Source organism: Melozone crissalis, unplaced genomic scaffold, assembly GCF_028551555.1.
Source record: "Melozone crissalis strain CALT ecotype California unplaced genomic scaffold, PUWL_Pcris_2 ptg000004l_1, whole genome shotgun sequence".
In the NCBI taxonomy this organism is placed as follows: Eukaryota; Metazoa; Chordata; class Aves; order Passeriformes; family Passerellidae; genus Melozone; species Melozone crissalis.
This window is the reverse complement of record NW_026535782.1, coordinates 45,149,501-45,175,807: the sequence shown is the minus strand read 5'-3', so window position 1 is coordinate 45,175,807 and position 26,307 is coordinate 45,149,501. Positions and strand designations below refer to the sequence as shown.

The 26,307-nt window shown below is 38.7% G+C and overlaps 1 protein-coding gene across 1 annotated transcript in view; it reads left to right on the top strand.

Moving 5' to 3' along the window:
* The window catches only part of RIC8B (RIC8 guanine nucleotide exchange factor B), a 30,804-nt gene extending 4,714 nt beyond the window's left edge, over positions 1-26,090 (top strand). The window contains exons 3-10 of the mRNA XM_054275836.1: positions 5,162-5,770; positions 8,196-8,290; positions 12,786-12,939; positions 13,250-13,345; positions 15,723-15,867; positions 16,019-16,163; positions 17,962-18,081; positions 25,003-26,090. Coding sequence (XP_054131811.1) covers positions 5,294-5,770; positions 8,196-8,290; positions 12,786-12,939; positions 13,250-13,345; positions 15,723-15,867; positions 16,019-16,163; positions 17,962-18,081; positions 25,003-25,114 — 1,344 coding nt within the window. The 5' untranslated portion in view covers positions 5,162-5,293 and the 3' untranslated portion in view covers positions 25,115-26,090. The remainder of the gene's footprint in view (positions 1-5,161; positions 5,771-8,195; positions 8,291-12,785; positions 12,940-13,249; positions 13,346-15,722; positions 15,868-16,018; positions 16,164-17,961; positions 18,082-25,002) is intronic.
* Positions 26,091-26,307: the final 217 nt, after the last annotated feature.

Sequence of the window (26,307 nt, the reverse complement as noted above, 5' to 3'; positions counted from 1 at the left end):
AACTATGGCTTGACTAGAAGCTGGTTAATTGGACTGAGTAAATTGTTCTGCAGTGATATATGACTACCAAAGCATGATTGTTTTAGGCTGTAACCTAACTAAATCAGCAGTGAGTTTGTGATAATGAATTCCAGGAGAAAAGTAGGTTGTGTCCTCCAGAAGATAGGAAGGGAGGTAATGCTATCAAGTTTGTCTATCTGAACATAGCCACAGGACTGTAATACATCTCAGGGTGATAAAAACTCAAGATTGTAATGTGAGCTGTCCTTGTATTTGTCCTGGTTGTTTAATGATATATGTGTCTGCCTTGGCCTATCTGTGGTGAGTGTTCTGGATATAAATCAGATGGCAATCTGTGTTGTACTCTAAGATACACTCAGATACCAGGCACATCAAGTCAGTGCCAATCCTTCTTAACTTGTTATACGCTAATAAAAAATAAGAATTTATGGAAGCCTGTTTTCAGTTTCTTTGTGTAAACAGTATAGAAATTGCAAACCAGAAGTAAATGTGTTCTGGAATAGCAGCTGAAATAAAGGCAGTGGTGTTGTTTCTGAGGAGTTTATTGAGCGCTTAGAAATCTGAAATATTTGTCTCAAGCAGTCAAGAAGTTTTTGACAGTGTTCTGCTGGAAAAAGTTGAGTGTCCAGAACTGCAACACTTCACAGCACTGTGGCATGGTTGAGACAAACAGTTGGTCTGCTCTGGAATCCACTCCAGAAAAGGGATATCTATTAACTTGACCAGGCAGTCACCTTGGAGAAAGTTGTCAGGTGTAGTGTCTCCCTCTCTCTGGCAGAGAACGTGCTTCAGCTCAAGCTCACATGCTAATACAAAAAGGAAAGGGTTTTTTGGACCACTTGATCTTTATTTAATAGCCTTGCCCTCCATTATTTATACTTTGTTGGAGCCAAATACTGCTTCTGAAGTAGCAACACATTTGTGCTGTTTACAGACTTTAGATGGTAAGAAAATTACAGTACTGTTTGTGCCCTGGAAATATCTCAGCACTGATTGCCTGGCTGGTCATAGCCTTCCACAGCTGGAAGTTGTCATGGCACCATTTGCTGTGATATAACAGATGAAGTAAATCTGTCCAAGATGGCAAGTAGGGCTTTTTAATTTGGATGAAGGCACTGAGTTTGCAAGAGGAAGGGGAAAAAAGGGAAGCAGTAGCCAAATATAAGAATATGACTTACAAGCCATATTCTTACCTGATATGACTGAACTATTTCCTCTTCAGCCCATACCTTTCTGTCTGCTTCACCTCTTATAGTACTTGCAGCATCAGGTTTCTGCTCTGTTAGGTCCAGCTTACTGTGTTGGGTCTCTTAAAAGAAATCTTCAGAATTTGAGATCAGTGTTCTTGAGTTATTGTCTGGGTTTGATTTGAACATGATGGATTTAAAATTCAATGGGAAGAAAATCACCCAAAACAGTGTTTTCCCTTTGCATCACTGAGTGTTTTCAAGGTCTTAAAATAGCTGGTGGTAAATCATACCAAATGTATGTGGGGATTTCTCTACCAGTTAAATTAATGATGTGGGGAAATTCTCTTAGTCTCTGTACAGTACCATGTTTTAACTCTGGAAGGAGTGAAGTATGTTGATGGAGCAAGATGCTGTCACACTCTAAATCTTAGAAGAACCTCATTCTTAAGTTAGTGCTGTTGATGCTATGATGTTTCAGGGAGGTCTGAAGGTTCCTGCAGCCACCAAGGCACAGTTTTTCTCCTCCCAGTAAATATGGGGTAAGCTTTTAAAGTCGGTTAGTGAGTGTCCTGTAACAATATTAAGCTCAAGTTCTCCTGTGGGCACACTGTGTGGTATTTTAGTTGCTGTTGTTACTGTTCTGACTTCTCCAAAACCCCTTAAGGGAGTACCAGTCTGTAAGAGGAAAAAGCACTAAGTATCCAGCATTAATACTGAGCATTTGTTCTAATTCCCTCTGGTCCTGCCCATTCCCATCCAGCATTTTTTAGCTTTTACTGAAACCTCTTAAGGTTCATGAAACCCATCTCTCCTTTTAACATCCTTTCACCATGGGCTTACAGAAGATAAAAGGGTTCTCCCTCTCCCTGTCCCGTGAGGTGAGCAGGGGCTGCTGTGAGTGCAGCTACACAGGATTTAACCTTTCTGTGACTCTGAAGCAAGTGTTTAATCCACCAGTTCTGACAACAGGGATTGCTCAGTGTGCTCCTTACCTCACCTGCAGAACTGTCCTGCTCTCATGTGTTCAAACCTTCAGCTTGGCTCTGTGCCATGTCAGAGCTGGCAGGCTCCTGCCAAACAGCCAGCTTCCCACTGTCAGTGCAGGCTCAACAATGAAGTGCTCGAAATAAAGCAGGCTGAATCCTCAAGGAATGCAAGTATACACCTTCCCACCCACATCTGTCCACAAAGACTAGGCAAAAGTTTGGCACAGTCTTCTCAGGGGAGGTTATCTAATTGTCCTGTTAATCAGCACAGTTGATGATATGTGTTGTATAAATGTTGTCTTGACTTGCAGAGAAATGAAAGTTGTAAGTAATATTTCAAATATTCTTGGGCTTACTTTCTCATTGTCATGGATGCTTTGCTCGGAATCGTTAATAGACATTAAAACACAGAAACTGAAGAGTTGTGCTCTCCTTTCCATCCCCTCCCCTCACCCCAGCCTAATCAGCCTGTGAACAAAGATAGTGGAAGATAATGGAAGTATTTGGCCCAAAGTCACAAAGCAGGCTTGTGGCTGAGCAAGGGAGAAAACACACATCTCGTGTCTTTTTCTAGAGATCTTTTTCTACTGGGCTGTTTTGCTTCTTAGCATCGTGGCTTTACACTGTCAAGATAAAGGACCAAAATAGGTTAATAGTTTATTTGTCAAAACAAGATGACGAATGGGTTTTTCTGGCCTTCCTGTTCTGATACAAGATTTAATACTACAGCCTAGACAAAAGGAATGGTGTGCATTGTTCTGTGTTAATATTAGCACAAAAGCTGAGACATCTTGAATTTCAGAGAAATGAATGGATTTTACAATAAAAAAATGTTAAAACTGGAGTTTTTGAAAAAATGTATGAAAAACATTGCTTGCTGTAGCATGATTGATGAAAGTCAAAATATTATCTGGATGTTGAAAGGATAGGACACCAAACAAAGAAATGTGAAAATCTTGCAGTGACCTAAAGAGTTGCAAACAAAGGCCCTGAAACTGAAACAGTCATCATATGTGTTGTGAGAGGGGGAGGTTCCTTCCTGTCTGAATTTTCACTTGCTTTCATTTCCAACCACATAAATGAAATCTGTGCCCCTTAGCTTATGCCATGCTAATGGTCTACAGGGTGGTAGAAAGAGCACCACCTAGAGAAAATGAAAAGCATGATAATGTTGTTGTGGTCACATCTCTTCCTATTTCTCTTATCTCTGTGCATCTTGTACCATCAAGGCCAAAACAGAAAATGTGCTGTATGGCATTTGGTTTTAATTGTCTCCAAGGCAATTTCCTAATAGGGTGAATCTTTCCATGGATAGCTCTGCAATTATAATCAGATACTCTAGCTTTTCCTGAGCTGCTGATGGCTCTTGGGATTAGCCAACAGTGGTTCACTGTCACAGATGCCCTGATTGCTGCTTCCTCTAAAATCACTCTTGATGGCTGACTGGATCTTAACTCCAGAGAACTTTACCAGCAGTTAAGTTGTAATCAGGTTGCTAAATCTCTTAAAAAAAAAAAAGTTCTATTTTATATCTATCTTTAGTACAACTATTCAGAGTTAAGACTCTTCTGGTGCTGCATTTCACTATGATTTGAAGCCAAGAGATGATTTTATATTTTTAATTAAATTGCATGTCATTTACTGTATGGAGGGAAGGTTAGACTTCCACCTCTCGCAGCAGGTCAGCAGGAGGTTATTGCCCTTTGGCATCCCTCCTGCAGTGCTTTTGACATTTTCCAGTGACACTTTCATAACAGCAGGTGGGTAAAACTTATGGGGAAAAAAATTAAGTCCGAATTTGAGCAGCTTGGTCTTTATGCAATCAAATAAGTTTCAGAATTTGGATAAATTGTTACAGACCACCTTGTAGCAGCTGTTACCAACAAGGAAGACAATAACTGCGAAGTCTAGTTGAAAAGTGCTTAAACACAGAATAAACTAGGATTTTTCTGGAGTTCTGTGAACTGTGTGTTCAGTTGTGTGTTATTCCTCAAAACCAGGTACAGTGCAGTTTCTGCTGTATTGGGAATTTCTTTGTGACTATACTTCTGACACTAGTACCCATGAGTAGTTGTGTTGTCTTGAGCGTAAGGCATAAAATCCCACTGGAGTCCTCTCACAACAAGCAATCTCTTCTGGCCTCTCTTTTCTCCCCTTTGATTGATTGATTGTCCATTTCTGTCTTATAAAAGGTAATGCTTCTGTAATTCGGATGTTACAGTTCTGACCTGCAGATTGTTGGAGTGTTGTATTTTCCCATGCTGCATTTATGTGATTATTTACCCCTGAAGTCCTGTTGGTATAAGGAATCTGTGAACTATTTTGACATCAAGAATAATCTGTGTTGATAAAGCTGCTTTGGTAGAACTGCTCCAGTCTGCCTTCAAGGAAAACTGCATTGTGTTTCTGTGTCAGAGGTGTTATTTCTTAGAGTCATACTTAAAATGGGAGAAGTCTGTGGATTAGGTTGAAGAGGTCACATAAATTACTGCTCTTACCAAACATGGGAGTACTAATCCTTGTATGTTAAGTAGCAGTTATTTTGGTTTCTTTTTCTCCCAGCCTCCTGACTGAAACAACCTTGACTTAATAATTCTGCAGGTGCCGTAGGTGTGACTGTTGTACTTTGACATATTTTTGCTTTCACTTCTCTCTAGCTTTGTTGTTATTCTGGAGTTTTTAGTCCTGATACTGTAACTGGCAGTGGTGGGTAATAGCTGCCATTTTGGCTTAATGCTTCTGCAAATGTTGATGTATTTGGATTGTGTCCATGAGGAAAACTGCTTTTAATGCTTTCTGGAGGCCTTTGGTAACAGTACATATTTTGAAGTGCTAATATCGACTACCTAGTTTCTCAAGTGAGATAAAACGTCAAAAGTTATATGGAAGCTTAGCAAAGTAGTTTCTTATTGCCACCAGTATTTTGACACTAAAACTGTCCCCTTTTTCTTTGTGTTTGCCTAGAAACTGTGTGAAGGAATTCTAAACATCCTTGAAAAAGACACAAAGACTTCATGTCAAGTTGCCTGTCTGGAGGCCCTCCGGATTCTCTCCCGGGATAAGAAGGTTTTAGTGCCTGTAACCACAAAGAGGAACATGCAGATCCTTATGAAGCTAGCAAAGCTGGACACTGTGGAAGATCCACTGGAGAGAGTATCTGAATTTCCTGTGATAGTAGAAGCCTTAAAATGCCTCTGTAACATAATTTTTAATAGTTCAGTTGCACAGAAGCTCAGTTTGGAACTGAATCTTGCAGCAATGCTCTGCAATCTTCTGCAGAAATGTAAGGACCGGCAGCTTGTTGATGACATTAAATGCTTTGATTTGCGTCTCCTCTTCCTCTTGTCGCTTCTGCACACAGATATTAGAGCACAGCTGCGTCAGGAGCTACAAGGGGTGCAGGTTTTGACTCAGGCTTTGGAGAGTTCCCTGAGTGTAAGATGGACAGAAGAGTATAAGGCAGCAGAAGATCGTGACAGGCTTCCTCTATCTTTGCAAGAGACAGATTGTGCCATTGAGGCACTAAAGGCTCTATTTAATGTAACACTTGACAGCTGGAATGTCCACAGCAAGGTAAGGCTTAGCTGAAGTGCTTTGTTCGGTTGATTTTGTTTAGCCTGCAGGAACCAACAGGTAGATACACAGGCGGCAGTTGTTGTTCCTGCTACAACTTGGGCAGAAAATCTTATTCATGCATTTTCTGTGTATTGGGAGAACTGCTTGGCTTGCCTAATGCAAGTTTAAACTGTATGTTTTCAGATACAAAAATGCAAAAAATACCATTTCATAAAAGTCTTAGATTTCCAAAAGAAAATAAATGTTGTTCACTAATAATTAGCTGGCTAGGAAAAACTTCTTTATCTAAGTGTACCAGATGGCTGCATCTTTGGAGCTTGTGGACTATGGCAAAAGGGCAATAGATAGAGCTGAGGGAACTTCTCTGTTGCATGATAAGTACATCAACTCTCATTTTTAACAAATAACTCTGATGACAGAGTGCTACTGTTGTTAATATCTTTGTCCCATCCTCCCAACACCAGCTTTGGACTTCATAATTATCTTTTAAAGGTGGGATCAAGTACAAGAACAAGATACACTTTGATTGTTACGCCTTATGAATAAGGTTTATCTTGGTTTGTTTTCGTTGTTATGTCAGATCTTTTTTTTTCCTTAGATAGATATGCTTCCTGTGTGTTATAAACAGAAATTACAAGGGCAACTTTTCTGAATAACCTGAGTCTGTGCTAAAACAAGAGAATTATATAGGGAATCTTTCTTTTTAGTCTACATCATAGCTCAGTGTTATGTACTTTCCATTGGACATGGTAAATATGTAGCATATAAAGCTGATCAAAATTCTACATTAGTTAAAACTTGCAAATAATTGTTCTTTTTAGTGCATTGGACTAAACAGCAAATCAGATATTAATTATAACTTTAAGGAATGTAAAACTTGAGCAAAGTTGGAAGTTTATTCTTTGCTTTAATGTCTCAAGGGTATGCTGAATAAGAAATCCTGAAATTTAAGATTTAGTTATGGAGGGATCAGAGAAGCTACTATTTGAGTTTCAAGGAAATATAAAGAAAGTGAGGTTTCTTTCTTCTGTTTATATTCCCAACTTAGACCCTTATTAAAAGTATCTTTAACTTTGTCAAAGTTCTTCGTATAGACAGGTGATTGTTCAGGAGGTAAAAAAGCATGTAACACAGTTATATGGAAAGTTGGAAAAGAAACTGTTCACCTCTTGAGAGATAAACTCATGATCCCTGGAAGTTGGTTTACTCTTAAAACATACTGAATCTGGAGAGATGTAAAGCCCAGCTCACTGTCTTTTCCTCCTTAATATCCCAAGAATGCATGTAGCTTTTTTTTTTTTTAAATGAGAAGCTTATTTGCATTTTGGGATAAAGCTTAGATAATAACTCTTTACTAGAAATTCCTAAAAGCGGAGGACTTTTAAATTAAAGAACTTTTTAGTGGCTGTTAGCCAGATATGTTAGGTGACATTCTGCTTAGTGAATATTCCAGTGGTAGTATTAATGATCTGGGAGAGGAGTGAAAGGCTTGCTAATGAAGTGGGCTGAAGATGCAGAATTTGAAGAAATTCCAAACAGCAGAACACATAGAAAATAAAAGGAGAGCAGAGACGTTGGGCATGTGGGTGAAAGCTAAACAAGATCTATCCTAATGTGGAGAGAACCATTTGAAACACCAGTATTTAATGACTGGAGATGGTTTCAAAGTAGCAAGGCCAGACAAGATCTGCACATGGTACAGTTGGCAGATTTTGATGCTGATCCTTCAAAAGATGCATTGGGTGCTTTGTGCCAGGTCAAACACTCCAGAACATACACAGATGCCAAGAAGAGCTGTTGAAAAAGGGTGAGGACAATGATACAGAGTTAAATGGTTGCAGTTACTGGTGTACTATTGCATGGCTGCTGTCTGGTGGGAGATTGGAAAGGGGGGATTGCTTGGAGAGAGGAAAAGGTAGGGCAAGTAAGGTTGCTGAGAAGTTATTAATGGAATGGAGGAAAAGAATCAAGGGAATTAGAAAAAAGAGACAGACTAGGTGGAGGGAATGAAACTTGGCAAAAGGCCTAAATGAGGAGAGGACAAATTAAGTGAAGAACATGCATAATCTGAATGGATGAAGAGGTGGTCTGGTGTAAATACAGGAAGTAAAGAGACTGGTGTATTAGGAATAGTGGTATGGAATTGAGCAAACACTTGTAACTGGGTTTTCTACTAATGAAGGCTGGTTTAACTGGAAAAACCTCCGTGAGTTTTACAAGGCCTGACTTTTGAAAAAGCTTATGAGAGTTATGTAGCATTAAGCATTCAGTGAAACAAAGGTAGAGTCCTTTTATTGATAGGGATGGATGTTATGATCTAATAGGTATTTTCCATCTTTAACTTTTATTATTCTAGTGACCTGAAAGCCTTACTTGCAATCTTCAAAATGAAAAAATATCTTCATAATTTATATTTATATAGAATGAATCTCATCAATTTCGTTACATGGCTGCCATCCTTCGACACTGCTTATTAACCACGGGCCCTACCGAAGAAAAAACTGAAGAGTTGCACAGGTTGGTAGAATTGCAGAACTAATCTATGTTAAAAGGTTTTTATTTGGTTGGTTTTTCTAAATAGAAATTACTTTGCCTAAAATCTAAAGTAGAAATCTGAGAAACAATGAAAACTTCATTTATTTTCAGGTAATACTGTTAATCTTTTTTTGATGAAAGCTGTTTTCCTCAAACACTGTTCAAGCACATCCAGTTTTCCAGAGAGAAGGTGGCTGGCAGGATTGTTATCTTCTGTCACTGATAACGAAACTCACCTTTTTTAAATTTTGGTTTTATGTTCACGTGTGTGTATCTGAGGATGAAAATACATATGAAAGTTGTAAGTGTAGTTAAAATTGAAGTGGAATGCAACTTCTGTTGTTTTGCACAGAAACTAATGGAAACACTACGTTTTGAGATTTCTATATGTAAGCTTTGCAATTCTGATGGATTGGGGTGGAAGTAACAAGTTGATATTTTATCCCAATAGTTCTGTGCTGCTTTATTGGAAGTACCAATAATTTTCCTTGGTAATAATATTTTTTTTTCAAAGATGAGTGAATCACACAGTTTTTGGTGTGTGGTTTGTTGTTTTTTTTTTTTTCCTCAGTCCTGCACCCAACTGTTATGTATTGGCAGCCAATAATTCAATCAAAATTCAGATTATTTGTGGTGAGGTGGTGGGTCTTGTTTAGTGTTACTGTTCTTTCTCTATGACACCCTTATTTTTACCAAGTAGGTCAGCTGTTCACTGGGCCTGACAGTACAGTAGCTTCCCTCAGCACTGAAATGTTGCCATTTTCTTCTTCAGAAATGTCTGCATATCTGACTGTAGGATCTTTAGAAGGTCTGCTGAGCCAGTCTCTAGGAAGAAGGATACAGCTTTTCATACCCAGCAATCTTGAAAGTGTTAAATGACCTTGATTAAAGTCTTGGAAAGCTCTTAGAGATCAACAGTCTTAGGAGGTCAACACTAAAATCCTACAAGAGAGCCCTTCTCAGTTGGTGCAGACTAGTTTGGAATAATTTAGGATGCTGCTGCAGTAGTTGCTATGACTGAAGTTGGTGCTGTGTCCTGAAGGACAGTTAGTGTTTTCTCTTTGCTGCTGCTTATGGTGGGTGCTTTGTGCTCTCAGCCTCCTTTAAGGGAGGGACTGGCAGGAATAAAATCCCTGCTGCTGGAAGAATTTAAAAGATTTAGATAAAATCAACAATTGTGAGGGAGTTAGAAGAACTATTATACAGCTGATGCTCTTCCCAAGATCTGTTCCCTTGTCCAGAAATCTGACTAGTCTGATCACACTGTTAAATCTATTGCCCTGTAAAATTTAATTGTCATGTGCTATTGCAAAAGGATGCAAGTTATGCAGGTCCTTTTGGTTTTAGATTTTGCACACGCTTGCAGCTGAGATCCAGAAAGGGCTTTACATAAAGAAGCAGGCAGCTGTGAAGATGATGTTGGTGTGATTTCTGTCCTTGTTTTTTCAGTGTCAAGGGAGATTTTTTGTAGCAGTGCTGCCCACATGGGCCTTATGGAGACACCAAGTCAAAGCAAAGGTTCTCCATAATTCTGAAGGGGGGAAGCACAAAATAAATGAGGACACATCACTGCCTTGTATCAAGGCAGCTGTTCCCCCTTCTCCAGCAGAGACTCAGTGTAGCACTGCATTAGTCTTTCTGCTATGCTGAGAAAACAGCTTTGTCCCTCAGTTAGCAAACTGTAGCTGGTTGTTAGCTGAAGAGTAAAGAATGCAAGTATAGCATCATTGCTTGTGGTGTTTGATCTTGATTTACGTGCTGCAAGAGCACCGTGCAGGATTTGACTGCTGCGATTCAAATCTTTCAGCCTTTTTGCTGAACCTGAGATGTGTCTTTGAATGCTGCAAGGATGCAATAAAAGAACAATTGAATACACCCTTCCACCAAGACTGTTCATCAGAGCTCTGGAATAGAAAAGCTATACTCAGAAGTAACACCCCTGCAAATCCTCAAATGGATTGAGGCCTTCATCAAAGGGCCCAACTGCAGTCCACTGATCTATTCAGACAAACTCAATTCCTGCTAGGAGCCACACTAAGAAATGAGTAAGCTGTTATTAGCAGTATGTAGCTAAAAGAGAGAGGTCTGTGCCATCATTTGGGCCATTCAGCGTGCTGGACTCTGACCGTGCAATCTTTATTGCTAGAGATGAGGTGTGAGAGAGCAGAGCACAACTTGCAGCTCTGCTTTCCTCATGGAGCCTATCTCTAAGGCAATTATGAAAACTGTTAAAAATAAAATGAAATACAAACAGTTGTGAATGCTGTATAAACTGTATGAAGCATTGAGGAGATAAAAAAGTATTTCTTAAGACTGCTGATTACTTACACTTCCCCAAGTTTATAAATCTGCAGAACCTAAGATGCTTCAGTGAAACGTTTTGGCAGCCTGTTATAGCACATAGTTTGAATGGCTGTGCTTTGAATGTGTAAGTTGAGGATTTATTTTAGGTGAACAGTGAGTGTTGGACACATGCCCTGAGCCGCGATGTACTGATTGTCAGTGTGACTATTTCTAATAAAAAAGCAGAAGTTAGCCATAAAATATCTTAACTACTTTAGTACCCAGCATTGTCCTTGTGGTTCTGTTGCGGCATTGCTTAGTGTTTGAATATGAACAACTTAAAGTACCACATGTTAGAGTGAGTGTCATTTTTGCCCACTAACAAGGTTTTAATCAAGGCATTCACTGGCTCTAAATAGGCCTTTGCTTCTGAATTTGCATATCAGGAGGGGGCTGGGAGCATGAGTGGGTGGATGTCATGTCCCAGTGATTAATGATCTGTAGGAAGCCAAAAAGGGGAGAGTAATATACGCAGTATTTCTACCCCCTGGAGTAGGAATGCAAACACTATTGTGCATATCTGTGCACAGTCACTGACTTCCTGGTAGCTGGAGAATTTCATACACTCCTCTGCCACAAATAAAACTGTCAGTGGAGGGACAAAGATCAGAAAGCTGGGCTTCATTTATTGAAAAGAATAGCTCAGGCACAGTGATCCAGAAAATTAATTTTGTAGGTGTTTGGGAACTTGGTTGTTTAATAAAAAACTGGTAAAAAGAGAACTTTTGATGAAAGGCCTGAAGCCATCAAATATTTGTTGAATTTCTTCTGTTTTGTTTCTCACAATTCCTGAATTATTGGAGAGGAATAACTTCTGTGATATAAAAGGCATATCTTGAGCAGGATTTAGAAACAAAATAAAGAGAACGGGCGTTCCCAAAAGTAATAGTGGTCTGAATTTCAATTACTAAAGGAGCAAAAAGGAGATGGCACAGTGTGGAACAGCCACCCAGTCTGATCAAACCAGAACTAGCAATTTTGTTAGAAATCCTGTTATAGTCAGATGGCCATGGTTTGCTTTCTCTTTTGCTAATTCTTTGTTAGGATTGTATTAATAACTTAGAAACAGAGGGAGCTTCTAAGTAGATATTATTAAAAGTCTTAAATGAAGTTGTTTGAAAAGATTTCTCCATTCTTGGAGCACTTCACCAGTCCTTGAAACATGAGTGCTCATTGGTTCATTGATAGCTTTGAGGTCTGCATGGGTAAACTTGAATAGTTTTGTGCTATTTCTAAATACCTCCATTTTTAAGTTTAGTTGGACATCAGCAAGTAAATAATGACGGAATTCTAATTTTTGCAGCATCTGCGTAATTTCTCCCAGTGTTCAGGAACAGTCCAAGCCCAAGTCTGTACAGTGAGAGCAGGGTAGATAGCAAACTCAAGGCATGTGTACCCTGCAAGAGATCCTTGCAAAGTAAGTCCCACCTTACTCCATTGAAGAGGAGGGAGGGACCCTGTGACCTAATTGAAATAATTTAATGGCTCTTTGGAAATGCTCCTCTTTGTGTCCTAGGTTGAGAACACTGCCAGTTACTGAAGGGTAGTGCTTGATACATAAACCTGAGTCTTTTTTTAATGTGTTAAAAGCCTTCTGTGTTTCATAAATACTGCAAGCTAAATAAAAATGAAAATATTTCAGGGGACCTAAGAAAAGGCCGCTTTGCCCCCCTGTTACAGCAGGAGGAAATGTTGTCCATATTGTATTTTGCCATACTAATGTTGTTAATATGGATGTATGGTAAAATGTTTGAAGTTTCAAGGAGGAAGAAAACTCTGACTACTGCAGATCAATGTGAGAGTTCCCCCTGCTGTCCTGCAAGATCAGCTGCTGTAGCTTGCTGCTGGAAGCTGTGCCTTATCCATGGGATGAGACACTGTGGGGCCTGGAAGTAATCCTGCACTGCTGCTTTTGGAACTTTTTGTCTTTCTTTTTCCTTGTTTGTTCCAAGAGCCAGAACCCAGGCGATAATGCAGGCCACCTTCTTTAAAACCCAGAGAGGAGAAAATAAAGCATTGTTTGAATTGTAGGGCCTCTTTTTGATTGCAGTTGTACAATCAGTTTATGGTGAGTTGTACTCTGTTTTTAATTGTTTCTTTCAAATGAATAATGAATTTTTAAAATCTGTTTCAGCAATGCAATCAACCTCTTAAGCAATGTTCCTGTTTCTTGCTTGGATGTTCTTATTAATCCATCGTCCCAAGAGGAAACAGATATAAAATACAATGGTATGAATATGGAAGCTATTCAGATTTTACTGGATTTCATGGAGAAGAGAATAGATAAGGTATGGACTGCAGAGATTTTTCACAAAAGGAACCTCTTTCACTAAGGCAAAAAGTGCACTTATATCAAGTTCTGTATAAACCTTTCAGCCAGTACTTAGCACAAATATGGTTGTCCAACTAAGCTGTGAAACACCTCCAAATTCCTGTGAATATCTGAAGCTCTTTGCTGTGTGTCTGAGGGTGAACATTTGGTTCTTTATGTAAAGTTCATATTTTGGTTCTCATATAAAACTTTATTGAAGCATTCACAGAATTTGAAAAGGAAAGTTTGCTCTTAAAATGTTTTATTTGTGTTTGGCCTTATTTTAGGGAAGCAGCTACAGAGAAGGTCTGACTCCAGTTCTTAGTTTATTAACTGAATGCTGCCGAACTCACCGGAATATCAGGAAGTTTATCAAAGCTCAGGTGAGTAAAATTCATCGAAATTTGCGGTTGAAGCTGGTGATGAACTTTGAGGTTTGTACATCAGTGCAGGACAGTGCTGTAGAAATAATTTTTCAGTCATGTACATCAACAGATATTATGGCCTGAGTTCCATGATACATTTTGTAAAGCTGTTAAATAATAACATCAGGGATATTGTAAAGCTGTGTCAGTGTGAGTCACTGTGGATCCTATGAGATGGGTAAGAAATTCAGTAAGGTCTGTTCCCTTACATTCAGCAAATAAGAAGCATTTCAGTGCAGTTTAGACTTTGCAGAGCTGTGTGGTGGCAAGTGAGAATACAGGTGTTTTGATGGGTTCTGCTTGAGGTTTAGTTTTACTTCAGCAGGAAGGAGTTGTTTGGATTAAGACTTGTGTACCAGTGTGTTATCAGCTGTCCTGTCAGACTAAACGTGCCCCTGGACAGAGGCACAGATCATCTCTTTGTCTCTTATAAGGGCTCTTTATTACAGTATGGACTGTGGCTTTTAACAGGGAAGATGATTTCTGTGCCATGGTTAAAGACCTGAAGGATCTGTGTAGCTTGGTGGTTGAGTATGGTGTTTTCTGTTTGTTTTGCTGCTTTTCCTGAGGTCAAGTGGAAAGAAGCTAAAAGATGAGCACAAGAAAGAAATTGCTCCTCTGGTTTCTGCTCTCTTCCTGAGCTGCAGTGGCTTTTGAGTTGCATCCCAGATGCTGCTCCCAGATCAAAGCTGTGCCTGAATTCATAAATGGAATTTAAAATGAAGAAGAGCATATATTTTCTGCCTCTTTCATCTATACCAGAAAAGTGTTTTTGAGGAATTTAAGAAACTTGTTCTTGTTACTTGTTTTTCTTCACAACAGTTAGTTTTTATGATACTTTGCTGATCTGTTAACTTCTAAAATAAAACAAAGTTGCAGAGCCAAGTGTACAGAAGCTAGAAAATGAAGTTGTCGGCATGTTTTTACGACATCTGAGCATCTCAATGTCAGGATATAATTGCATGCTGACTCCTGCCACAGGACCACTGCCTCATATAGTGCAGAGAATGGATGGATGTTGCTAACTGCATGACTGGATGTTTGATATTTTGAATTATCCTCATTGTTAAGTTCTGGCCTTGGGCTTTTTTTATTGTGTGCTATTCAAATTGTGATCTGAAGACAGGATGATTGATTTCCTCATGGACTGTCCTATGGCACTCATCACCATATTAGTATTACAGTACTCTAAAAACATTAATTCGTTCTTACAACACACTGGGAAATGGCAGTCATGGTACTATCCCCATTGTGGGGAGTAAGCAGGGACAAAGTAAAATGGTTTTGCTAATTGTTTGAATACTTGGTGTGAAAAAGAAGAATCTGTTTTATCCAAAGCAGTCAGCACCGTAGAATTAATGTAAGGATCAGTTCCCAGTGAGTCCAATTTCAGTAGTAATTGTGCTGTAATTTTGCACAGGACATGACACTTTACATTAGACACCTAGAAAACAAAGAACTTGGAATTTCTTATTATAGTGACCACTTTTTTTATTCCTTAATAAAATATTGAAGATCTATAATTCTTATTCGAGTCTTCAGATCATTAAATATTTCATATTATGGCCTGAATTTGTTTGCAGATCATAGAGTATATCCTTTGAATGTGAAAAAAATGTACACAGATATTAATCTAAAGGCATCCACACAAGGAGGCACAAGATATTTTGCATCATTCATGCACTACCTGCCTTTCTTGAGGGTTGAAGTTAACAATATTAATGACCTCTAATGAGAAAATAGTGTATTTGAGGAAATGTTAAATCGTAATTTCTCCAAAATATTTCCAAAATTTAGCTTGAGCTTTTAAAAGTGTTTTGTGGTTGAAGTATGTGTTTCCTCTCTATGTAGAGCCCATTTTTGAAATCTAGTAGTATAACTTGCAATGTACTTATTTTCGTGCTTTTTCATTAAGCACGTCATTGTTCTGTATAAACTGCTCTGTATAAATTACAGAGCATTTTTTAAAATACTTTTACAAGATACATGAGGAAAACAGAAGAAACAGAGAGCATGATGTTATGGCTGCCTGTTGACAACTCTCCTGGGACACCCATTTGTGCTCATAAACTCCTAGTAATTGTATTTTTAAAGTCTGCATTTGAGACAGTATTTTTCTGACCAAAATGACAGACCAGAAAACTTAAATATAATAAGAAGCAAGAGTCACTATTAATGCATGTGGGCATAGTTGTCTGATTTTATTGCCTTTTTTCTTTTTGAAGGACAGAGTAATTTTTTTTGTTCTGTTGACTACATTTGTTTTTGCAAATATTGTTTTGCATGATATTTCCATGCATTTTATGCTGTTCTTCCCTTTCTTGTGTGCTGCCAGGTACTGCCCCCATTAAGAGATGTCTCAAACCGTCCTGAAGTTGGCACAACAGTGAGGAACAAACTCGTCCGCCTTATGACACATGTTGACCTTGGAGTAAAGCAAATTGCAGCAGAATTTCTTTTTGTTCTTTGTAAAGAGAGAGGTAAAAATTACTTTTTCTTCTCCCTTTTGTATAAAGTCTTGCTGTAATTGGTATATTTACCTCTTGCTGTAACTCCCAGTTCTTGTAGCATTCTTTGAGGTTTGTTTTGTAGCTGAGTACAGCTGAATAATTTTCTGTATCCTCTTTGCAGTTGATAGCTTGTTGAAATACACAGGCTATGGTAACGCAGCAGGATTGCTGGCAGCCAGGGGCCTGCTAGCAGGAGGAAGAGGAGATCATTGGTACTCAGATGATGAGGATACAGACACAGAAGAATACAAATCTGCAAAGCCAAAGTATGGTATTGTTTTCAATATCACATATCCTGTTGCATTTTGGATTCTTTTGATGGGATTTTGGGGTTTTTTTACCTTTTTCAGAGAGGCCAGTTTTGGAATGATATTAACTTAACTTGCTTATATTAACTCCTGTCTTCTGCTGATTTCATGGTCTAATTATTGAGAAACCAGCCTCTAATAGTGACCATCATGTAGTCAGATATGCAGGGGAAAAAAAAAGTTACTACGAGAATGATTTAACATCTGAATAACTACTTAAATTTCAAGTGTGAAAAGAGAATTTTAAGGAAGTGATAGGAAAAAAGTTTAGTAGCAAACTTAGCAAGAATGGGTTTTGTACCAGATATTTGGGGAACTCAGATGAAGTTTGCCAAGCTGCTAACTACAGTTTGTGGGGTATATCTCTGTAATGGAGAAAGAAATGGTGTCAGATATGGCTAAAGGTTTTAGTTAGAACTTTGTTAAAAAGGAGAAAAGCAGTAAGTTCACTTTTGGTTTTGACTGAATTTCAGATTGCCCAGTACTAAAATTTCCTGAAAAACCAAGTAGGCCACATATGTAAATATGGGAGAAGCAACATAACTGGTATAGAAGTTATGCAGCAGGAATGCAATATATTTGATTGACGAATTCACTAACCATGTAGAAGCTCAGTTGATTTTTATTAGATGTAATTGATTGGGTGCTAGAGGTTTTAGTTTGTCTTGTTACGTCTAGGATTTTATGCCGTTTTAAAGATATCCAGAAATTGTTGATAGTGGACATCTGAAGTGTTAACATTATTCTTCTGTTTTACTCTGTTTTCCTTGAATTACACAGACATGATTAGGTGCGTGGTGGGTGCTTGTGATTTATTGAAAGATTCCTGTCAAGGTACATGAACAAAGGACAGGATTAAATGTGTGAGATTTAGGAGTTACGTTGCTTCTATGCTAAGAAATTAACTCTAAACTAGGAGGTTTCTTTTTATTTCTGCACTTCAGGATTTTTTTTCTTGCTGTTTCCTCTATACTCCTCTTTCAAAAGCCTGACATTCACTTATATGCATATAAGTAAAACTATAACTTCCATTTAGTTAAAAGCTAACGCTTACACAAAGCATTCAAGATAACTGTCAGTTGATTTATGCATCTGATTTTCTGTTTTGCTGTTAAATATCTGTGATTAAAATGTTTGAAAGGATAATGTGCCCTGAAAGTTTTCTTTAGAACTACTTCTCTGCTTTTGTTACCATTTCCGTATCACTGTTCATGTGTATTAACGGTGAAAGTAAAGCTGGCTTTGTAAATGCTCAAAGTGAAATAACTTAATCTGGTTTGAGCAAAAAATCATCATCGTGGAAGGGCAACACTTAACTAATTTTATGCAAAATTAACTGGAACCTGTCTATATTTTTAAAATCAAGCCTGTACAGAATTAATTTCAGACATGTATCTGTCATCCAGTTCCCTATTTATGTCATTAGTACTAATGACATTGTTGTTGTTACCATCGTCATTCCCCTGGTTTCAAACTGTTCCTCTTTGTGTTCCAGCAACAAGGACTACCAGCCTATGCATTTTTGAGCACTGACAAGACATTAATACAGTGAATCCGCACAAAGATTCAGTCACGATTCATGAGAAAATAGGGTATAAATATGAACCTTGTCTATTTATAATAAAACCTTTTGTGTGCAGTTCAGACAGTTTTAGTCTTGATGGTTTCTGTGAGTTCTTCCTGTTTCCTGCTGTTAAGAAGATAGAAAACATACCTATTCCTGCAGAAATGTAAACTGTTGTTTTTTCACCTCCAGCATTAACCTTATCACTGGTCACTTAGAAGAGCCAATGCCCAATCCAATGGATGAAATGACAGAAGAACAAAAAGAATATGAAGCAATGAAGCTTGTCAATATGTTTGATAAACTTTCCAGGTATTGTATTGTGCTTTTGAGAGGCAGCTTGTATCCTGGCTCTTTACTAAGGTCTAGTGCTTCAAAATAATGCTAGAATCGACTTCTTTGTAGGATTAGGACCACTTTAAATGCAGAGAAAATGTTTAGCACTTCAAAGAAAAGAGTGATATGTTGCAGGACTTCAGAGGATTGGACAGAATTGGGAAGGCCCTGGTGGTCAGGGGACCTGAATAGGTAGGCTGATGGTAATGAAGAGAATTTCTTCTTTTAAAGTATGGGACACAATATAGGCCCAAGGCAAGCATGGGTATTTTCCCCAAGTTAATGAGCAGCATCTCATTGTAACTACTTATGCCTGCTGCTTACATGAAGGGCAAATACAGTGTGAAAATAATTGTTGTCAGAAACAATAAATTGTATAATGGAGCAATTAAAAGGGGAATTTCAGTTAAGACTTACTGTGGATTGATTAGGTTAATTGTGGACTGGATTACAAATCAGCCTTTGTAATTTGTTTTATGTGACAAAGGTAATGCCATGAAAGAAATGGGTACTTAGTGTGACATAATGGTGTTACAGTATTGATACAGAGGGTTGATCTTCAGTTCATAACTTTCTGTGTACAAAAGAACATAGACCTGTGCTCTTATTTCTAGCTTTTTTTCTCTTTGGCTCAATATGCCTAGAATTTGTTGGGGGTTTTTTCCCCATACTTCAAGCCATACTGGAGTGATTGCCTGTATTTTTTTAATTCATAAGTAAAGTTACATTCTTGAGAGACATTTATATGATACTAATTTGCCATTGCACTGAGCTGTAGGAGGTAAATATTTAAGGGCATCCATTCTTCAAATGTGGAAAAAACTCATCAGCTAGAAATGTGCTTGTTTTGTAAGAGTCTATAGATAGTCAATTAACAAGATCTATGAGAGAAATTCAGCAAAACAAGTTTTTACATCTCTTTTAAGGATTAGGAATATAGCAAAAGATACAGGAGAATCTGGATTTTACATTAGTTGTCAAAAACTGAATTACAGGCAGGATTGAAAGCAGGGAAGGAACTTAGAACAACGGATCTGAGACTATCAATGAAGTAATTGGATATTTTTTTCGCATTATTTGCAGGGAAGGCAACGGTACCATGTCATAGTCTTCTTAGGAAAGAGAAGTAAATGCAATGCACATGTAATCTTAATTGAATCATTGCTGTGTTAAGCTAGAGAATCAAGATGCTGAGCATCAAGGGTACCACAATAAAATGACTAAATGTTCTAAAACATTCTTTGAAAGTAAGATTGAGGCTGCAGACAAGCTGAGACTGAAGGCAGTTGCTGTCACTGCAGCAGTTGGACAAAAACTCCCAATGGTTACTGTGGCACAAGAGGCCTTTCAGTCTGGAGGGTTGGAGGCACCTGCTGCAGTGCCTGCCACAGGCTGACAATGACTGAGCAGCTGCTGCCCTGTGTCACCACTTGTCCTCTTGGCCAGCAGCATTGCTGTCACCTTGAGCCTTCTGTGCCCCCTACATTCACCTGCAATTTCTTTTATAGTACTTACACTTCTTCAGGGCTGGCACTCTGTGGGAGGGTTTTTGTTTGTTTGTTTTATATTGTGGTTACTGTGGGACAGTGTTGTTGATGTGATCCCTTTAGGTGCTGTGATGACATGAATAAAATCATTTCACTGTTCTTCCCGCACTTTTTGTTTTACTAAAAATAGGGGAGGAGGAATTGCTGCCAGGAGGGAAAAAGAAAGTAAGACTTGGAATGGGGAGGTTGTGGGATGTTTTTCATGAATGTAATTGAGTGCAGTTGTGGGCCCTGCAGATGTTAAACGACATGGGAAGTTGCCAGTCTTGCATACAAGAAGGCGTTAGTACCATGCTGATAGTAGTGGGAGTCCCTCCATGGTTTTGGAACAGGAAACTTGTGCTGCCTCCAGCTTGAGGAGTGCTGGGAGTTTGCTGACTTAAATCTACATGGAATGCACTTCTTACCCTTGGTTTGCACCCTACAGATTCAAAGCAGAGGTTGCTTGGTTGGAGTTTTTGGTTGATTCTGGGGTTTGAGTCTTCCTTTGAGGCAGAGAGCTCGTGGCAAGCTTCCTGCTTCTGCTTTTCTCTCTTGTCATCGTAGGAGGGGAAATGTGCCACGAACGGGTTCAGTTTGGTGCAGTGCTTTGCTTATAAAGGGGAGGAAGTTGGAACAGGAACGAACAACTTCTTCTCCTCTTAAGCAAGTTTATATAATTTAATGTAACCTGAACAGGAGCTTAGAGTAAGCTTGTGTGATGTACAGCAAAACAGGTTTACTTAGTTTACTGGTGTTGTCCCAGCAGTGGAAGCTAAGCTTTAAAGAACTGCCACACTTTTATTGAAGAAAAGTATGAAAAAAAGTTGAAGGACTGACAAACTTGTCAACTTCCTTCCCTGACTGATTATAATAATTAGGCCAGTTTGTCACTGGGACGCTTCAGATTTGACTTTGACTGGCTGAATGTGAGAACTCACAAAACAAATTTTCCAAGCAGTACTACTTCACTGGGAAATTATATCCTTCATTAACAGCTGCTGAATGTTTGCACTGTACCCTTCCTAAATGGTTTATTGAAGCTATAAGTACAAAGGGACATCTTTTTCCTAGTTCTGTAGTATGCTTTTCAGGTTTGTTTTTATCTTCAGCATTGGCACTGAAAAATAGAAACTTTTTGAGATCATGTAAAACTGATTGATGCTTTTGGTTATTTCAGGTCATACTTCCCAAGCTTTTCTACTCTTTTAGGTTATTGGTGTTTGGGCCTGTTTATGAGGTAATTGATCATCAACAAGGCTAAATTAAAATTAATCACCCAGTTTTGATTTCTCAAAATACTTGTAGGATAAGCTGAATATCGTTATGAACCCATTTCCCCTGTGCCAGTATTTTAACATAGAGTCAGATTCTGCAAAGGCCTTTATAGAAATTAGTATTTTGATCAAATTTGGCTGAGTGAGATTACTTTTTTAAAATAATCAAATATATACAAATTATAAGTATAAATGAACATGAGAAATCTCAATTATTGCATTTCTTGGGAGATGTATATACTACTTAGGCTAAATCTGGATGCCTGAACTTGGCCCTGATGTAACTCTGTGGGTTTTGCCTGCAGTAGTGTCTTGTTGGTTCTTTGGGGACTGTTTGATGACTGTAAATCGGTATCCTCTGCACAGGATGCACATCTTTCAGCTTTGAAAAACTCCACAGATCTGCAAGGATTTAATTCAGCCTTCCATTTTTTTTTTTACAGAACATCTAGTTAGCCAACTTAAGTCAGTGTCCTGTGATATTCTGCCATATAATAGATTATTGGAGATACTCCGTGTTAATTAAAATGTCTGGAAAAAATGCTAACATTTTTTCTATTGTAAATGGTAGGTAGAATTGTATATTAATTGACTAATTTAGAATGTCAGGATGCTTTTCCCAAGCCAACCTTGTATTAATAGCAAGAATCCTTTTGCTGATAAAATGGTCTCCAATTATCACAGCTTGGGTTTTGTTGTACGTTGAACAGAAGTCAACAAAACAAGTAAGAGAACCTGTCTAAATAAGGTACCGTACTCATTAAAAACACAAAATTAATCATAGGATCAATGAAGAAGGCAATGCTACATCGAGTTTGTTTTTTTTCTTCCCATTTTTTGTCATAGAGCAAAATAATGTTCCCTGAAAGGATCGGAACTATTATTTGGCACTCAATTATAAGGAGGTGAATAGGTCCCCAAGATGCTGTTTTATCAAAGGGGCAGGCTGGTGTTTACATGATGGCTGTTTGATTACAGCCACCATCATTAATGCTGTGTGGCAGTGCAGCCCTGCAGCACAGACAGCGGGCAGGAGTCACCCTTCAAAACAAGGCAATGATTTTTTAGTCGTAATCAAGCTAAATGGCAAGCAGGAAGGCTGAACATGTATGGAGATTTTTGAAGGGACTCTAGGAGATCTGCTAGTGGAAGAAGAGAATGCTTTTTACCAACTGTTTAATTATGGTGTGTTCCTAAGTACACTTGAATAGAATGCTTTATTTGCATTAGAAAAATAAATGTTACAAGATGCGTTTGAGTATGTGGAAGGTCACCTAAGCATGTTCAAACATGTATAAATACACACATTGTGTGCTTGTATGGAACTTCATAGATATGGAATAACTCCCACTGCCACCTACTGGGCTGAGGCCAGCAATATTCTGCCCTATGGATGTGCTATAAACATCCAGTTTCTGGACAGTGACCTGTTTTCTGAGGCTCTACCTGTCAGTTCCTGGCACTTTCTTTCCCACCTTGTCTTTCTCTCCCTGTGGACAGTGAGCACATCCTCAGGTAGCCCAGGGTGTCAGAGCACAGTTGAGGCCCAGATTGTGGTTAGAAACAAAATAGGCTGATCTTTGTTTCTCCTCCCTTTTCCTTTGGTGGCTTGGCATATTTCGGTCTTCACACAGTTCAGTTTTACTGGGTAGCACTTGGCTGAGGAAGGATGTGTGGAATTCAGCCTCCTAATGCAGAGAACAGCAAACCCCTACGAGCCCTCTCCCATCCTGCAAAGCAGGAAGCTCAGGCAGGAACAGAAAGGTACTTGATGAGCATCCTTGTTACTCTGTGCAATGTGAGCTCAGCCTGGCTCCCATGGTTAAAGCCTAAAGCTAAAGTGGGATGTGAAAGTGAGGCTGGAAAAGGGAAGCCCCAGAGAAAGAGCTTTGCTTTTATAATTGACAAATAATGAGATAGGACTTCTTGACAATATTTAGAGTCCTAAGAATTGTTGGGAGGAGCGGGAGGTCCCCACATAAAGGTACCATTGGACCTTGTTTTCTTGTGTTTCTCCTCCCTTTTTCATGAACAAATTGTTATCCTTTATTAGCCATTATAATTCATTTATTACCAAAAATAAATGGTAAATGACTAGAAAATTAGGTGATTTCTTGACCTCTGACTGCAGTATTAAATGTTGGAATTTAAAAATACGCTTTGGGATTTTTAAAACAAAAATCTAGGATCCTTTCAGCTTTATTAAAGGGCAAGCAATGTTGATTCTGTTCTTCATGGCTACATTTTTGCATTTTAGATATTACTTGTTTTGTATGATGTTTTAAGTTTGAAAACCAAAAAGACCTTAGATTTATAGGATTCTTTCTCAGGGGGAAAAAAAGTCTTTGCTATTATACACAACTCCAAAGCATTCCCCTGTTTTGCCTTTGGGGTACCCCTACAGCAGGCAGGGTTCTGGTCCTCTTTGGACACCAGATTTGCAGTTTTCATGTTTTGAGCCCATTTGAATCTGATTTCAAGAGCTCAGAGGTGTCTTTTCCATACATCTTTAAGAGATTCTCTGACTGCTGTCACTTGGGCAGAATCTGCACACTATGGATTGCATTGCCAGAAGGGAGGGGACTCACTGGCAATCCTGAAGTAATGGCTAACTCTCTCCAGTCTGTTTAAAGACGGATCCTGCTCTTCCACACACACTGAGGGAGAGCCTGCCCAGTGCTCTTTTGATCTGGTCTTGCAAACCTCCTTCCCTGGACTCAGGCTTCCCACCAGACTTGGTCAGCCAAGCCACAGCAATTGTTTCTCATGTGGGATTTATGAGTTTATCACTGTAGGATCTGATTGTCACATCTGCACAAACAGCTGAATTTATCTTGCTGTTTAATCACATCTTTTTGAGATTTGATTTAACTGCATCTTGACTGTACAGTGTCTGGCATATGCATGCCATGTAACACAGGTGTTGCCTTTCTTGCTTTTCCTGTGGGTGCATCGAGGTTGGATTGATTGCCAGCTGTGTTCACGGAATTGTTGTCCCTTTTTTCAGCCAAGGTAGTAGTGCAGACCAGGCAGAGAGCTGGTGAGATGGCTGTGCTTCCCCACCAAGTGATGCAGTTTTATTGTCCGTGGCTTGGGAGGATGGTAGATGTATGTTAAAATTTTTTTAAATAACATAAACATAAATAAATAAATAACATAACAATTTTTAAATAACAATTTTTTAAAATAACATGGTTTTACTGAGCTGCCTTTCAAATGAGGGGTAAATTAACATCAAACCTCTGCTCCTTTATTTAGGCGATTCCTGAATATTTAGAGGTATTTTCCCTTTTTTTTTCAGCATAAAATCAAAATGTTATCTTTGCCCTTACAGCTTTTGCTATAATCCACATATAAACGAGGTGATAAAAAGTAAGGATAGAATAAATCTGTGCTAATACTTTTTGATTGTCTTAATCAATAATTAATCATCTCTTAGATGAGGCTGTAGCTTTTGGAGTAGATATAATTGGATTAACCGCTGAGCAGCCTTTGGAGCTTTGAAGAGATTAAAATGGCTGTAAATCCTGTAATTAAACTGCCATAAACAAAAGCAATAGTTTTAGAATCAGTCAGTTATTTTAAAATGAATCAGCAAGTCCTTAACACACCCCTAGTAGTAGTGTAGGCAGAATCTGTTCTCTTAACTGATTTATTTCCTTCAACAAGATGAATATGTATCAAATCATTGCTTTAATTGCTTGGGTATGTGTTAGCCAGAATGGCAGGTGGAATTTTAGGAAGAACGGTCTGTTAGAAAACTCTCAGAAGAAAAGCTAGTTTGTGTATCCAAAACAGTGAACCTGCTCCTTGTCTTGAGCCTATTAGGCACTGACTTTTCATGGCATCTTTAATTGGCTAAGTAGGTTGGGCCTACATGAATGAAGTCTTTATCTGTCCTGCTCTTCCCCTCCCACCTATTTGGGAAGGTTTTTTGTGCCTTTTTCTTCAAAACAGACGGCTTTAGCAGGAATAACTTCCTTTTAGAGGCTCATTATGTACCAAAGCAGATACTGTATGTGACTGTATTATACACATGGGAATTGATATGTGTGCACATGCTAATATGGATTCTTTCTTTCAATCCCTCACAGAGATGAGCTCATAAAGCCAATGGGAGTGCGGCCGGATGGGACAATGGCTCCTTTGGAGGAAGCAGTCAGCCAGTACCATACCAGCAAGCAAGAGAGCTCAGATTCAGACTAAGGCATCACCTGCTTTACTCTCAATTCTCCTCTAATCCACACTTCTCCTTAGAGCCACATCTTTTATCCTCACAGTAGCCAGCATCACTTTAACTGTTCTATTATTGGCATATTTAAATGATGGGTCCTGTGGTGTAATGTCTGAATTTTTATTATGTTTGTTTAGAGAACATATCAATTTATTAGTTTATGATCTTTATTAATTTAAAATGAAATGTATTTCAAAAGGATAAAAAGTGAAAGCCTACAGTGTAAAATAAAGTCCACTTTCATTTTCCAGAATCTTGTTTTCTGAACTCTGTAGGTTTTCCCATTCTTGGTAATCTTTTGTATTGTCTTGCCAGTCTTCCTCTTTATATAATTGTATTAATGAAGTGTGTTTACTTAATGGCATTAGGAGCAGAGGGTGTTTACACTTAAAAGTCTGATTGACCTTGTGAGGCTGCTTTAGCTGGCATTGAGCAGCGATTTCAAAGCTCCCGTTTTTGAAGTGCCCTGGGGTTTCTTACTGCTACAAAACTTTTCCAGTTAAGCTGCTGCTTAAGATTTTAACAATGTGTCAGTGACAGACTGCTTCTAAAACTGCCTTTAAATTGGGAAACAAGACGATGGATTTTGTATGTCTTCCTTCCCTCCCTGGTTAAGACCACACGAATATACCTCCTCCTCCCCTCTTTGGTTAAGTAAAAACATCCCTACTGAAAATGGTGTTCAGGAATTGCACTTAAATGATGCCATGAATGGGAGGGGACTGGAGTGCATGTGCCAGTGTTTCACTGCTTTGGGGCCTACTTTTGGAGATTAACTTCTATGCCTCTCTTGAAGGGAAGTCAAACTAATCAACAAAGAAATATTTCCTCTTAGAGAGAACTTGGGAAGCAATGGAATAGAGAATGGGAGGGTGGAAAGGAGAAGAATGCGTCACTTTCAATTCTGTACTCTTTAAAAACAAAGATTAAAGTTTTAGGCGTGCTGCACTGCTGTTGTTGCCTCTTTGCCTGCTTGGTTTTTTCTGTGTTTCTCCCAGCATGAATTACATGAAGAATAATCCATGCCCTTATTTTGTGCAGCTGAAACATGCCATTCACTGGGAATGTTTCTGAGGTTGGTGTTGGTTCTCCAGTTTTTGTTTCTTATGACTTGACGCTAGTTCTCTGAACTAAGGAACTTGGTGTTCAAAGACCCTGTAAAGCG